This window comes from Amblyomma mixtum, chromosome 8 (assembly GCF_055824585.1).
Source record: "Amblyomma mixtum isolate Tamu chromosome 8, ASM5582458v1, whole genome shotgun sequence".
Taxonomy (NCBI): Eukaryota; Metazoa; Arthropoda; class Arachnida; order Ixodida; family Ixodidae; genus Amblyomma; species Amblyomma mixtum.
Window position 1 is genome coordinate 22937092 of NC_143019.1, and position 15876 is coordinate 22952967.

Here is a 15876-nt window from a genome sequence, read left to right on the forward strand (position 1 = left end):
AACCTCATTGGCCCACATAAAGTATTCATAATACTCAACATTCGCTTTATCCAAAATGAATAAAGTTTAGGAAACGCATTCACGTGAATCTTTTACGGCTGCACACCACCGTTTGCTACTCGCGGTGCGTACTGCGCTGCTGCTAATACATGGCGTCGGTGAAGTATGGGACCCGGGCCACTGCCACACGTGACATCGGCAATGTACGAGTCACACACCACTAGTGATTTACGGGCAATGCATAGCTTTCAAGGGTGCAGTCGAGGGTTGCATGTTCATATGAACCGCAGTGCCGCAGGTGCGCACTCAGAACACCAGAAATTCTGACGATTGTAAACTGAGCAGTGCGGTCGGAAAATTTTATCAATTCATATCAGCCGTGATCATATCATCGGATTTCAACTGTGTATCGGAACACATTTCATGTAGCTCCATTCCCTTCTTCATTTAGTTCATGATTTTTTTTCTTCCTCTGTATTCTCCAGAAAACACTTGACAGGCTGGCGGACATCCACATGCCCAAGAAGAAAAAGAAGTCCTCCTACTCGTGGTGGTCATGGGGCCGCGCAGGAGCCAAGCCAGATGGTGTCGACAACAAGCCAGGCTCTCAGGTGAGTGTTGTTAATTGCCGCCAGGCCCAGTTTTTGTATCTTTTAAAATTTTTTCCTTAAGAGGGTACAGACCAGTACATGTTCTGCTAACTTTTACCGTTTGTTGCCGAGACACTGGCATGCAGGACAGCATTTTTTGCGTTCAAACACACCTAGTACACGGATGATGCTCTCTATCACGATAGCATGATGTCATGTAAAGCCTGTATCAGTGATCTGTCAGGAAAATGGAGGATATGAGATTTTTTTCACGCGCTGTCATTCACCAGATTTGAAAAGGCAGTGCTGCTACTTCGTTGTAAATTTCAGAGAACAGGAAAAAATTTCCGGGACTCTGCAGTAAGGTTTTGCAGCCTTAGGAATTGCCCTCGGACAAGAAATATACTGATGCAATTAAATTACTTGACTCCAATATAAGATTTAATAAATTGTGAGGTTTATTGTCCCGAAGTGACACATGTGCTTCACTGTAGTCGAGACCAATATTGAAAGACAACAGTTAGTTTTTAACCACAAGGTGAAAATCGCAACTGGTCTAACTGGTTTAAGGAACAATTTCCCAGTTGATTACAGTTGGATACCAGTTGGCTGCAACTGGAATTCAGCTGGGATCCAACTGGAAACAACTGGAATCGTACTACTATTCGGACTGGCTAGGCCTTGTTGTCAGTATTTCAGTGTATGAAAAATTTTCTATTAGATCTACTGTATAGAACCCTCTGTAGGGAGTTATAGATTTTGAAGCTCTTTTCGTGGTTTTGCAGTGCTAACGTCGTTTTTTTTTTCTTTTTTCGTTCCAGCATAGCGACGAAAACTTGGGTGTCAGTGATGGCAGCGAAGGCCTGGAAGGGGTGGTGAAGCCCTCAGATCCCATCCCCCCTTGCCGAGATGAAGTGATCCTCATCGACCCTCCCCATTCCACCCCGCTCGGCAAAATGTGAGAACCTTGGCATTGAGTGCGGTGCTTGTTTTATATAAAAAGAGTAAACTGGCGCGGCATTATGTGAGAAGACTCAAGTTGTCTGTATGCGCCATGAAAACATCTGTCATTTTCCTTCAAAGCAGTAACTGCTTTCTAGTAATAACGATAGAAAACGTAATGGTATCGAACTAGTAAAGGAACTCATGAACTCGCAAAACGTCTAACTAAAAAACTGAAAGGAAGTAACATTATTTGGCTAGGGTTTTGGGTGTCGTTTCCCATCAAAGCAGTAACTGCTTTCTAGTAATAACGATAGAAAACGTAATGGTATCGAACTAGTAAAGGAACTCATAAACTCTTAAAACGTCTAGGTAAAGGAAACTCAAAGGAAATAACATTATTTGGCTAGGGTTTTGGGTGTCATTTCCCATCAAAGCAATGAATGCTTTCTAGTAATGATTATAGAAAGCATAAAGGCATCAAACTAATAAAGGAACTCGTGAAGGCATCGAACTAAAGAAAACTGAAACGAAATAACATTATTTGGCTAGGGTCTTGGGTGGATGTGATTGAGTTTGGCAAATCACGATTAATTGAAAAATCAAATATGCAAGGAAGTTAGCGTGTTCACTAGCTCATCTATTTTAATTTGTCCATTAGAAATACTGGTCTGCTGCAGTAGCCACTTTTGTTGCTCATTAGTTGTGTGTCAAGGAGTGCTATTCTGCATGGTTGCAAGGTGTCTTGACCACTTAGTGTCGTTTGCTGTACAAGGTTTGTGTGATTGCAATCTAAGTATATTGCTTATACCCTTTCAAAAACAGCATCGCTCCAGAGACTCCACTGCAGTGATTTCAACCATGGCATGACAAAACTGGGGGGATTGTAATGCTTTGGTACAGGCCAGACATTTCACTAACACAGGAAGGGAAGCTGCTTAATGTGACTTGTAGCACTAGTGAGTAAATGTTTGTGCGTTTTTTGAACCGTGCAGTGAGGTGTCGCGTGAGTGCAAGGAAGAGCAGTATGCGTCGACGTCGAGCGAAGCGGAGACCTCTGACACGCACGGCAGGGCTGGTTCGGAGCAGCGCAAGATGCCTCGAGAGAAGCGGCCCTACTTCTGCGACAAGTTCAAGAAGTCTCTTCGCCTCTCCTCCGACGAGATTGTGAGTCTGGCTGTGCCTTTCTAGAGAGACCGCAGTGTAGAAGCGATGAACAAACATTAGAAGCATGTGTAAAAGATTGGCATTGATTGATCATTATGCAAAGAGAGCATTTACAGAAATGCAACGTGTGTATTGCTCCACTGCAAAACCATGTTGGAAACAGTAGAGCATATATTCTGTGAAGCAAAAACAAACATCAGAACATTTATGCCGGCTGTGTGTTATAGATGGGCATTGATTGATCTGTATAAAGAGAGCATGGACAGAAATGCTAGCAGTACATTGCTTCACTGCAAAACCATGTTGAAAATGGGAAAGCATTTATTCCATGCTGGCAACTGAACCAGTACAAACATGTAAAAATTTTTTTTCTCCTCTCAAATTATATGTTAAAGTCGATGCATACCTTTGCTTTGATTCGGTCAGCTACCTCATTCGCTGAGAAATTGCTGAGGACTGATATGCAAGAAATGTTGTGACATTTTTTTTTTAAACATTTATTGCCCTTATTTTGTTCTCAAATACAGTCACACCCACTTATAACAATACCGGTTATAACAATAAATCGGATATAACAATGGTCAGTCGCGGCACTGTCAGCTTTTGGATGTGTTCTATGGTATTTTCGGCACAACCCTGTTATAACAATTATTGGTTGTAACAGTGGTATTTCCATGGCACTTCAGTATTGTTATAAGTGGATTTGACTGTATGCACTATTCTTTAAGAAGTGCTCTTGCAGACCCTTGGTTGGGCACAAACTAGGTTGAGACTCTAGACTGCTTGTGCGATGTCAGAAGAAGATCGTTGTGCGATTTCTTTCCTCTGCCGCTTCGCTCACTGCTCTCGCGGCGTCACACTGCAGGCCAGCCTGAACCTCAAGAGCGGCCGCAACGAGGCTGTGTTCAGTGTGACGACGGCCTACCAGGGCACGACACGCTGCATGTGCCACATCTACCTCTGGCGCCACGACGACAAGATCGTCATCTCAGACATTGACGGCACCATCACCAAGTGAGCACGACGGCCCTCCCTCACTTTCCCTCCCTCCCAAAGTTTCGTTTTGTGCATATGGGCATTCTGCTCTTAAATTTTAGCAAATTTCTGGTAGCTATCTTCTCGGAAAGCATTCTAACATATAGCTCAAGCACAGAGTCATAGCTGAATGTGATGCTTAGGTGGCTTATTGTAAAGTACCAATACTTCATACTTCATCTTGTCAAGACAGGTGATTTGACTGCCAGTTAACTTTGTTCATTGAGTGAGACAGGTGCCTTCATGCAGATATAAGCCGTAAGCACAACAGTGGCAGTGAAATGTTTTGCATACATCAATTGTTACTAGCATATTAATCTGGTCAACAGTAGCAGTTGTTTCATAATTGCAATGGTGCTAGTTCAGAAACATTCGTATGGCCGCTCTTGGCATTGCTGGTTGCACATGAACAAAACTTGTGCATGTGTCAATTTCACTGTTTGCATGTTGTCCACTACACCATATGCTTGGCATAGTATTGACAGAGCTGTTTGTAACAGCACAAGATAGGTGCACTCATTGGCTCACACTAAACCTATGCATAATGAGTTAGCATACATGTGAAGTATGCAAAGTTTGCAGCTGGTGGGGGCAGTAGCATTGTGTCAGACAGCTTTTGTCCACTATCAGCTACACTCATGCTGTAAGTCGTTTCGCTAACGCTTACTCTTCATGCTAAAGACTATTTGGAGAACGCTTGTTGGGCACGGGGAACTGAATGAAGCGCCCTCCTCCCCCTGTGTGTCAGGTCGGATGTGCTGGGCCACATCATGCCCATCCTGGGCAGGGACTGGGCCCAGTCCGGGGTGGCCAAGCTGTTCACCAAGATCCATGCCAACGGCTACCACTTCCTCTACCTGTCGGCACGCGCCATCGGCCAGGCCCACCTGACGCGAGAGTACCTGCGCAGCGTCCGACAGGGCGACCTGTGGCTGCCCGACGGACCCCTGCTGCTGTCGCCCACTTCTCTCATCAACGCCTTCCACAAGTGGGTCTCCTTCTCTCTGCCACTGGTCGGAGCTTGTGCGGCGAGACTTCTTATTCAGTTACAGCTGCGTGTAGGGGGCAACAGTGTAGTCACAATCACAATACGTGAACAAGTGCAGTGGAGTAACAAGATTAAGAAATATCCTGAAACAAACTGTCCGTAACTGACTGAGAACAGCAATAAATGGAAGTCATTGGGTGGAAACTTGAGATTCGCACGTACAGTGGACTCCGCATGGCCGATGATGTTAACAAAAATGACGAGCTGTATAAAAGGCTTTCTCCGGGTTAAATGTCTGGCCAGTTAGTGTTATCCAGATATTCCTGGGTCATAACAGGCATGTACGCATGAGGAGAGCACCCCCGCCAGAATGGGCCATCTGCGGTTGTTTTGGTGCCTTGAGGAAGAATTGGGGTGCAAAATGCGTCTCGTCTCTGCTCTGAGGGAAAATCGAAAGTCTAAAAGTTTTTTTTTATTACACTTGTGGGAACCAACGAAAAATAATATTTTTAAAGTAAAAACACACCAATCAGGTAATGACCGGCATTTATTCTACGCTCAATCATCACTTGCGAAGTCTTCCCTGTGCTCATTTTTTGAAGCCCGGCTTTGATGCATGATTTGTCTTGTTTCAGGGAGGTTATCGAGAAGAAGCCGGAGGAATTCAAGATCAGCTGTCTCAGGGACATCCAGGCACTGTTCAACGTCACTGGGAATCCATTCTACGCTGGCTTCGGCAATAAGATCAATGTAAGTCTCCAAGTGATATGCCCCTTCTAGAGGCAAACAACGCGGCTAAAGCTGTCTGAGCTGTCTGTAAAAAACATTCATTGCTCTATAGCAGCGCTTAAAGGGATTATAAAATGAATTCCTAAGCATTTTAAGTATCCCTTTTGCATGGCCAAGTCACTGGCCCTTGGCAATTTTCTTTTGAACTGTTGTACTAGAAGTATTTAGAAGTATGTAGAAGTAAGTATTACTAGAAGTAATCAGAAGAAAAAGAGTTGCAGTCAAATGAGAAAATTTATATTTCATGCCAGGGTACTTAAATTGTATTTTCTTTCTTTCTAAAGAGGGCGTGGAAGTAATGAAAGCAGCAAAAGACAGAGCCTTGTTGTTGCTTCAGATGGCTGGTCTTTACTTAGTGAATTTGCGTAAATGGAGGTGTTTTTAACTAAAATTTTCTTCTTTCGTTTTCTTTCTCTCTTTGATGACAGGACACGCTGGCGTACCGTGCAGTGGGCATCCCTGTCTCGCGCATCTTCACCATCAACCCCAAAGGAGAGCTGAAGCTGGAGCTGATGCACAATTTTCTCTCCTCGTAAGTAGTGGGCTGCCTTGCGAAGCCCGTGACTTTTGCATGTGCACTTTCCATCTCTTTCTTTTCGATTTCTTGTGTGGAATTCATGATTTGCACTGCAACCAATAATCTGTCACCCTGAAGGAGTTCTGCGAAATACTCATATAATCCGAAATTCGTACCGTCCAAAACGAACAAAATCTGTGTGTAGAAGCACCAAAACCACGTTCACGCAGGCCTGGTCACAGATGAAAGGATTTATTTATGGCCACGTGGTGCGTACCATGTGACTAGTTGTCATGATATTGGCAATGTCCAGGCCATACACCACCACTCACTTGCAGTGTCGGCAGTCGCTTATCGTGTGTCTGCTATTAGTGGCCGCGGCTTATGTGTGGGTATCATCCATAGCAGAACAGAAGAATGTTCTTAATATCCGAAATTCTGTACATCTTACACAATTCCCTCTAGCTAGGCAGTTGTACAAATTCATATCAACTGTCGTCATATCATCGAGATTTTACTGTACATTACTAAGTGGACATGAAAGAAGCCAACACTCATTGAAGCCTAGGAAAGTGTAGATAAATGCTTTCCTCTTCTTATAATTGTGGTATGTATCAATAAATGTGAAAAATTAGTAGTGTAATCTTTTTTTGAGATGCAAGATAATTTAACAGAAAGTATAAGAAAAAATCTCAATTATACGTTTCTGCTATGTGGATGATGAGCACCAGCTAGTTTTCTCTTATGCTTTTGCAAATAATGTTTTTTTTTTTTGCTTTTGCGCAAATCGAAAACTTGATGTGTGTTTCACAAGTGCCCCTAATCCCAAACTTGAGGAGCGTGGTGTGTTTCAAAGGCTGCTTCTGCTTCACAATGCGCGACAAGTGGAAGTCATAGGTTCGAGTCCCACTGCAGCATCTTTTCTTCTACTTTCTGTTAAATTATCTTCTATCTAAAGGATTTCCCACTTTGATTGAGGATTTCGCACACTACTAATGTCCCGCTTTGATTAGCATCTTGAATAAAACCAGCATTCACATGTGCTTTCCTTGGTTTCGATGACTGTTGGCTTTTTTCACATGCATACCGTAATGGGTTTCTCATTTCCTTACCCTTTCCTGCTCAGCTGCTGAGTACATGGCGCTCCGAACGTACTTCATTACGCAGGTACCACTGCCTGAGCGACGTCGTCGACCACGTGTTTCCGCCGCTGCACAACCACCCGGAGCACGGCTTCTGTGGGGCGCAGTCGTTCTCGGCGTGCGAGGAGTTCAGTTCGTTCACCTACTGGCGGGATCCCATAGCGCCCGTCGAGATCGAAATTGAGGAACCCAGCAAGACCACCACCAAGCCTAGCAAGTGAGGAGAGGGAGGGCAGGCTTCTCCTTACCCTCCTCGTCCATCGCCAATATCCGTCTAGTCGCCAGGTGGGTGTTGCACATCTCCAGAAGGGTTCGAGTCATAGAGTTTCTTACTCTTACCTAGAGGGAAAGCTGGCGGCGCTGCACTTCAGCTACCATGGACGCTCAAAGCATCATGGGGCGGTGAGCTACTTGTTGCGGCACAGTCGTAGTTTTTCGGGAACACGGAGTGGCACTACTAAGGCGTTTCATTCCGAAAACGCTGTTCGTGTGTGCGCAGACGACCTTCGCGCGAATGCAGTGTGCAAAAGCCATAGTAGTGAAAACGCAGTAGCTCACGACGCCAATAAAAGGTTCACTTTTCCGAAATGCCATTAAAATCCTCTTAAAGTGTCTAAGCAACAACTTTTTTTTTTGAAAACATATTCACTTTTAAAAGTGCGCCTGTTAATTGCGAAATATTAGTTTTTGTAGTGTTCATTGCTTGGCCAATAGGAAAGCTAGCCCTCTCTAATTTTGGGCAAACTTTGCACTTAAATGCTTTTCTGCTCGTTTGTTCCAATTTACAGACAGGATATTGAATGTTAGGACATTCGCATTTATCGAACAGCTTTATTTTTGCATTATTTTTTGCCCAAAAGTTGTCGGTAGCTCATTGCCCCATGATGCTTTGAGCGCCCATGGTGGCTGAAGTGGCCTCGAGGGGCCTCCATACAAACTCCCATAGACGGGCTGCCAGCTTTCCCTCTAGGTAATAGTAAGAAACTCTATGGTTTGAGTGTTTGATTCGGTTGATAGAGCTGAGCAGTCACATGATTTGTTGAGGTTTTCATGAATGCAAGTGAAGCGGGGCTGTATTGAGCTCAAGGCAAACTTGTGTTTACTCAGGCTGAGCTGCACTTCTCCGGTCTTCAGCTTACGTGGACATGCTTAGACTAGAAAAGTAGCTGCTTGGGTGGTTTGGTAAGCAGCATACATTATGGCAAACTGCGCAAGATACCGGCATTTTCTTATTGGTGGTGACTGTGACCTGTGGCTTTCTGTGCATGTGTGTGTTCTTAATCTGCTGTTATATGCTGCTCTGTGTTGGTATGTAAATATTAGCTCACAGTCTGCACTTGTCCTGTGTGTTTACTCTGTCCTGCGTCTTTTTCCACTGTTTGCATCAAAAGTATACTTACTTTGACCTTAAGACTTATGTAGGAGTTTGAATTTAAATAAGTCCATGTGAATGGAGTCATCAGTAGGCCCAGTAAGCTATATTAATAGATGAACGCTTATCCTGGGCACTGTGCTATAGGACACTCAGGCCTAGATAGCTGTCGCAGCAATAGGGTTATAAAGAATCCTAAGGCCAAAAAAGGGGTATTGGAGCACAAAAGCACAGTGAAGCCATGTGTAACAAGCTTTCTCTTTAGAGGAGCAAAGCTTCTCTGCCATTATTTGAACTCAGTGTGTACTGACTTGTCCACTTGTCCATGACACAAATTTAAGGGACAGCTTGTCATGCTGATAGAAGGCCCAGCGACAGATTTAGCAAAAAAAGAAGGTTAATCAATTTTTTGTTACATAATGCCGATACTGTGCTGATTGTGTTATATACTAGAACTGCAACGCACTCTGGCTTTCTTTTTTGTGTACGTAAGAGTGGCATGTACTGGAAGATTATTACTTTGTCTGCTGCAGAAGCTGTTTGACAAAGTGCCAATAAAATATCTTGAATATGTCACTATGCTGCAGAGCAGTGCATGTGAGGCAGTGTACCATACAGCTGGATCAGTTGTTTGTTCAAGACAGGCGAATTTTTAAGTGCGTTACCTCTTACTTATGACATTTCGAGATTTCGTGGGGTCTGCTACCACCACGAGATCACAGCGCCATCTGTGGCAGCAACTAGAAAACAGAACATCTCGCATGGAGACTTGTAGCGCCATCTACCATAGCACTGTAGAAACAAACATATCAATTCTAGTAAACCAAACATCTAATGCTCGTTACTTCGACGTCTTCCAAATGGTAGCTGCCTTGTTTTTGAATTGGTTTGTTGGCAGGTGGTAGATTTGTAATCGCTGCTGTAGCCACCCATGTATAGGTCACAAGTAGGAATAAGGTGTCAGCGGCCTGTACTGAGTAGCACTCACAGTGCATTATGGAAGTAAGTCGCTTGCTAAGTTTTTGCCACCACTGGCCTACTCTTGAATTTTGACCACCTTGCTCCTCTTGGGTTGTCTCGCCCAGGTCTTCACTCACAGTCACCCTCACCCCTTCCAAGCCAGCCACTGTGGGTCGGGTGAGCGGCACCAAAGACTCATACCGTCATCCCCCCCGCCACCTCGTCTTCTTCGTGTTGTTGGCCAGGGCCTTCCGTCATCGTTCGAAACATTGCCACAAGCCATTGAACGAAGTTCGCGAACAAATCGTAGTCGGTGTGTCCGAGGTCTGTCTTGTTCATTCTGTGATATGCCTTTCCTTTCTTTTTTTATTTAGTTTCAGTTCTTAACCATCTTTTGGCTTGATTAGTTGATGGGCAGGTGGTGCTGAAAGCGTGGGACTGGTTTTGTAGGGTCCGAAGGGCTGGACTTTTTCGGACCCTATTGTGTTTCCAGAGGGATTAAAATGATGTACGGCTTCTGTGCCATTTTCTGCCTGTTTTGTCGGAGTTTGCAAGCCTACCTTCAGGGAGATTTGAGTGATCAGTGTTTGCAATAAGTTAACTGAGAGGCTGTCACGCTGAATGCTGCGAATAGTGGCAGATGTGTTAACGGTGCATTTTTCTGCAGTATTGTTTTTTAATACAGTAGAACCCCTCTATAGTAAAGTAACTTGGACCAGCAAAGATCTTTACAATACCAGGGCCTCAGTCGATGATGATTTCATGCCTTAGAGGAATATCTCTGGTAATTAATTAGTAGCTAAACACAAAATGTTGGTTTATAAAAGGAAACGCTCCCGAATATCTTCCATCCTGCTCTTGTTGCCCCTTTATGTGGTAATTATTTTCAGTTATCACATCTTATGCTTTCCTGTTTTCATTTAAGTGTTGTGAGAACACTGCAGTTGCACTAATACAACGTGGCTATCAATATATGATGCAAGCTTGATTCCATGCGAAAACCAAAGCTTTTCGGGAACATGGTGTCGTCTTCGGCAGCCTCAGCGTCATATAAGAGGCAGTAGTTAAGTAACACGTGACACAGTTAAGCGCGGGAAAACCACCCATTCAATGCTGCCACTTCCCTGTGGTTTGCACTGCAGTGCTGCTAGTGTTCACCCTATTCTTCCCGTTTCTTAGTTGTTGTTTTTTTGCGCGCCGCGCGCTTTGCCTCACGGCCCCAAAGCTTTCCAAAACTTGGCTTCTCCTCGCAACTTTCCAGCTGCGCGGTGAAGCCATCTCAAAAAACACCGTTTTATAGTTTTTGGTATTCATTTGCCTCCGAGTGTTGGCCTCGCGATCGTAGACTTCTCGCGTTCTGCGATGTAATCATTCCGCGAGAAGTATGTTGCCACGGCCAGATGCTTTTTACTGTAGCCATTTCTTTAAGAAAAATTTTTACTATAAATTTAAAAAAAAATAGTCTTGGAAGGTGAAATGCGACTGTGGTTTTACTTTTCTCTGTCCGAGTCTACTATAGTGGGGTTCTGCTGTGTACATATACATATATATATACATTAATGCTCCTGTGCTGTGGAAGCACATACTTAGTTTCCTTACAAGTCATGTCACAGTTTTGTTGAGTAGCGCTTACAGACACATTACCTTCTGGATCATTGAAGCAGCCTTGCATTGACTGCATTGGGTCTTGTCACCACTACCGCACTTTGGTCTTGCTGTTTGTCTGTCGGCGCTACTTATGTTTGGTGTTTCGGAAATGCAAGGTGGATCCTTGAGGCATCGTTTTATCGGTTAGTATAAATATTTCTTATGTAATGCTATAATCAACCATTTGCATCTTTTTTTGTTTGTTTGTTTCCATTGGTTGCTTAGAGAATGTAGAGGGTCGTATTTTATTTAATGTTTTGTTTTGTTTTCTTTGTACTGTTGTGTTTGGTGCTTTCATTCTGTGATGTGCTAATTATGGCACCTGACGAATGGCAGTCCCTAAATATCACTTGCGGTGTGAAGCTTGCACTGCTTAGTGAAAAGGTTGGTGTCGACGAACAACATTCACTGAAGGCCTCTTTCACGTGGCATAAAAAAAACAAGTTTCCCAATGGGCTCTGGAACTTCCTTGGACGTCCCACAGATGTCCTAAACGTCCATAGGACGTCCAGGGGAGTTTCAGTGACCATTGGGTTGAGGTCGATGACATTGTGTGATGCATACACGTTCCATTCCTTGAATCATCTCGGTAATACAAGGGTAGAATCCTTGTTTTCATGTTCCTCAATGCCGAAACTGTTATGGAGAAATTATAATGGTTGAGTGTTATTTTTCTTTGCAAGTCTTGAAACTGTTCATCAGTGTGTCTGTACGTTTATTTTGCTAGGTGGTTTTTATTGCTGTAAATACTGCTGTAGGAAAAGAAAAAAAACACATTGTTTTGTGCCCGTTGATGTATCAGATGTTTTGTTCCCCTCTCTAGATATGTTTTTTTCTGTTAATAAAAATTGACTCTAGATATTTTTTTTTCTGTTAATAAAGACTGTTATTATTAACCCTGGTCTTTTCTTTTCCTTGAGCCCTGTTGCTGTCGGTGGCTCAGTGGGCTCGGCTGTTAAGCCAGAAGTCCCGGGTTCAATCCTGGCTGCAGTGGCCACATTTCTATGGCAATGAAACAGAAAGGGATTAGCCACAGCTCAATCAAATAAACAGATACAATTGGTTGGAGGGCCCCCTTTGAAGGGCATCTACCACTTTGTTCACGAGTTGCATCTCAGTCATATCGTTTGTGTCAGCCGTGATATATGCGAAAGCCCGCTTGCGTAATTTCGCATGGGGCTCCCGAAGGGTCTTCACATGAATTGAATTATATTGAATAAAATTTCGCCTTCCTACCTAGTCGAGGTGTCGCTTGTAGGAGAAGCGATCTTGTAGATATACCACATAATGACGATTTTCACCACCTAAAGGGGGCGCTTCAATTGATTTGAATATTGGGAAGCTAAGAGTAAAATACTATATGAAGAACGCCTGAGGAAAGTGGACGATAACAGGTGGGCAGCTAAGGTATATAAATATTTATACGGAAAGAACGTTGACTCACAGTGGCGGAAAAGAACTAGAAAACTAACCAGTAAGTATGCCGGTCATCAGGACGGAGAAAGAAAGAGCATTAAACGACAGGTTAAAAATGCGGAAGTTAAAAATTGGATGAATTCAATGGAAAAGAAACACAGTAGAACTATATCGATACTGGAAAAGGCAGATCAGGAAAGAATTTTTCTATGATAACTCAAAAGGCAGTGCCCTATTTTTTGAAGATAGGTCAGGGTGTCTTAGAACCCGCAGCTACAAAAAGAAATTTAACGAAGAAGATGACGCATGTGCAGTGTGTGGTAGATCTGTGGAAACAATTGAACACCTCATAATCAATTGTGATGGTATCCATCCGGATGTCGATGCATGCACAGTCACTCTTTCTGAGGCCCTAGGGTTTAAAGATAACAATGGTCATGTAAATAAATCTGCAGTGGAAGTCAGCAAAAAGCAATTGGAGGAGTGGTGGCTGAAAAGCAGAGATGTGGCTTAAGGTTAGAATTGTAGGAAACCGTAGGTAAAGATGATGGCGAATCTTAATGAGAATTGCCAACACAGTAAACAAAACAAAAAAATAGTAAAGAAAGAAAAGCTGAGCATGGTGGCAATCCATCCATCCACCCACCATCCATCCATCCATAGTGCTGTGGTTTGTGTTTTTCTTCTCTAATTATAACATGTTTATTTGATATTGTCACTAGTATCCAGTGCCTACTGCTGTAACATGCTTATTGTCATATAGTTGCGTTATTTGTTGCTGTCGTCTACGTCATATGTAATAGCTTATAGTGGTCGGAACCCTTAAACAAATTTTGTTGGGTCCCTGAAATTGTCTGTTTGTATTTCATGTTGTATGCTAAATAAATACTTTCTTTCTTCTTTCCATCCATCCACCCATCCACCCATCCATCCATCCATCCATCCATCCATCCATCCATCCGTCCGTCCGTCCGTCCGTCCGTCCGTCCGTCCGTCCGTCCGCCAGTGTAGGGGCGCGACGCTATAACGCGCTCGCGCTGAGACCTGGTCGTCTCTCTCTGGTGCTCCGCTGCGACCCCGAAAATCCTCAACAGAATAAAGGAGAGAAGGAATGAATCTCTGGCGTTTGAAAGCAACCGGTGCGGAAGCGATACAGTTGATGGTCAATGAGTGCGTTAGAATATAAAGCCTAGCGCCACCTGCTTAATTGTTTGTGAGCAGTGGCTTTATGTATGAATATAAGGTCACAGTGATACAATCCTATTCATCCAATATTATTAAAATCTTAGCATCTGCCCACCTACCTCGCTGATTCCAATGAAACTGTGTCTGCTGAATTTTATCGCATTTACATGGAAGACATACGACGTGCGCCGACCTTCGTTCAAGAATGCAGCGGCTTTTCTGTCAGAGGACCCCCTTCCAGCCAATGGCATTGGCCGATTCTCATAAGGAATGAATGATTGCCAATACGGACGAGACGAACATGAAAGATGACCCTGCTAGCGTGACGATGCAAAGAGCGGCACTGTACTGAATTGTGAAATGGAGGTGGGGATAGGCGCTGAGCTGGGCGACAGTCCCTATTCCGGGACGCCATTGGCCGCCGCTGCCTGTGCTCTCTGGACCAAGGCCCGCTGGGCCTCCGGGTCCGAGCTGGTCAGTGCCGCCTCCGACCCTCCCTAGTTGGCCGACTTATAACGGATATATGTGTATTGTACTGGCAGGCACACACCATGTGGTACAGGTCAGCATACTGCCCGCAGGATTTGCACCTGCCCGTGAATGTCGGGTCCACGTGTTTTTTAGTACGACGGGATTTAAGACCCGCCTCGGTTCTGTCGAGACCCTTGGCACGTAATTTCGGCAGTCCTGCTGCGAGTCCGACATTATGTATACGCTGCGTCGGAGTGGGTGGCGGCCAGTGCAATCGCCATTTCCTCTAACATTAGCGCATCGCTACTTTTTACCGAGAGCCCGTTCACCTGCTTTCCCTCGTGCACCACCGCAGTGGTGCAGATGCCCTCCTCGGTTGGACCTGCTGCATCCACGAAGGGATTATTCCCTTTCATCTACCATTCCCTGCTTTGTCACACTAGCTGGCCGAGTCATGATAATGGGCCGACGCCATTGGCTGGAAGCGGTTCCTTTGACGGAGAAAAGTCGCAGAGTTCTTCATTTGTATCCGACTATAGTTCCCGGCGCAGCAACAGAGATGCGTCGGTTTCAATAAAATCTCCATGCATGCAGCCCGTGCACCGTAGTTACGACGACAAGGCCTGCGGCCGCATAGTTCGCTTCTCGAGCTTCGCCACTAGCTCGCGGCGACGACGGCCCCAGATGCTTTCACTTCGCCCACGATGTGCCATGAACCGTCCGAACTCTGTACGCAACCAAGTCGTCCGTGTGTCTTCACAGTGCTCAGCGCATCCATCGAAGCTGTGCCACCATCCGTCCGGACTGCCAAGCCTGGCGCATCGTCCGGGGAATGCTGCAGCCCAAACTGCCGAGACACCCCGTCCTCGCCGCAGCCATCCCCATCCGTCCGGACTGCAAAAGCAGTTTGAGATGGTGACTGGTTCTGAAACACCATCATATATGGACGCAGCGGTGGACAAGCCATATCGTTCTAGCCTAGGCGGCAGGTGGGCCACATAGGTCACGTGACCTTGGGCGTCATCGCAACCTGCCCAACGGATAGCGAGCAAACAGCTCACAGTGGCAGGCGGCAGTTAATGATTGGTCGCTCGGGAAGAGCAACCTGGTTCGCACCAGGCCCATGGCTGGGGGCACCTGCCATCGCGCGGCAGTGGCGCATCGTTTAACCACTACGCTAGGAGGGGTATGAGGACTCCCAGCGATCTATGAATGTAAAACAGAATGACCTTCTGCGTACAGCCTTTGTCAAAAGTTTAGTGCCCAGGGGGTTCACTTCTCAGCTTTAAATTGGGACTTCAGGAGCATTCGTGGAAGTCCTACCTATTGCGGCAGGCAGTACCAGAAATCTTCTCACGTTCAGGAAATTTGGAGCGCTAGAGAGTCATTAAGAACGACACAACGTGGCTCAAAAGAAAACCCCCTGGGCTCCAATCTTTTGACAAAGGCTGTACATGGGAATTAACCCATTACGCTATCGCGGCCCACTCTTAAAGGTACCCTGCGACGTACATAATGCATGGGTTCTTTATTATTTGTATGCAGAGTAAGGGATATTGTGAGTCCTGAACGCGCAATGAGATCGCCGAAATAATAATATTTGATATTTTAATCTTCGCTAGAAATGCTTGTTTCGAGCCGATGGTGTCGCAACG

General features: G+C 44.9%; 1 protein-coding gene across 3 annotated transcripts in view; it reads left to right on the forward strand.

Moving 5' to 3' along the window:
- Lpin (phosphatidate phosphatase LPIN) overlaps window positions 1–12045 on the forward strand; it is a 78152-nt gene extending 66107 nt beyond the window's left edge. For all 3 annotated transcript variants that reach the window (XM_089556816.1, XM_089556815.1, XM_089556817.1), the window contains exons 10-18: window positions 486–611; window positions 1412–1548; window positions 2528–2699; window positions 3565–3713; window positions 4483–4722; window positions 5358–5472; window positions 5940–6043; window positions 7196–7455; window positions 9628–12045. In XM_089556816.1, the coding sequence (XP_089412942.1) occupies window positions 486–611; window positions 1412–1548; window positions 2528–2699; window positions 3565–3713; window positions 4483–4722; window positions 5358–5472; window positions 5940–6043; window positions 7196–7391 (1239 nt within the window). In that variant the 3' untranslated portion in view covers window positions 7392–7455; window positions 9628–12045. The remainder of the gene's footprint in view (window positions 1–485; window positions 612–1411; window positions 1549–2527; window positions 2700–3564; window positions 3714–4482; window positions 4723–5357; window positions 5473–5939; window positions 6044–7195; window positions 7456–9627) is intronic.
- Window positions 12046–15876: the final 3831 nt, after the last annotated feature.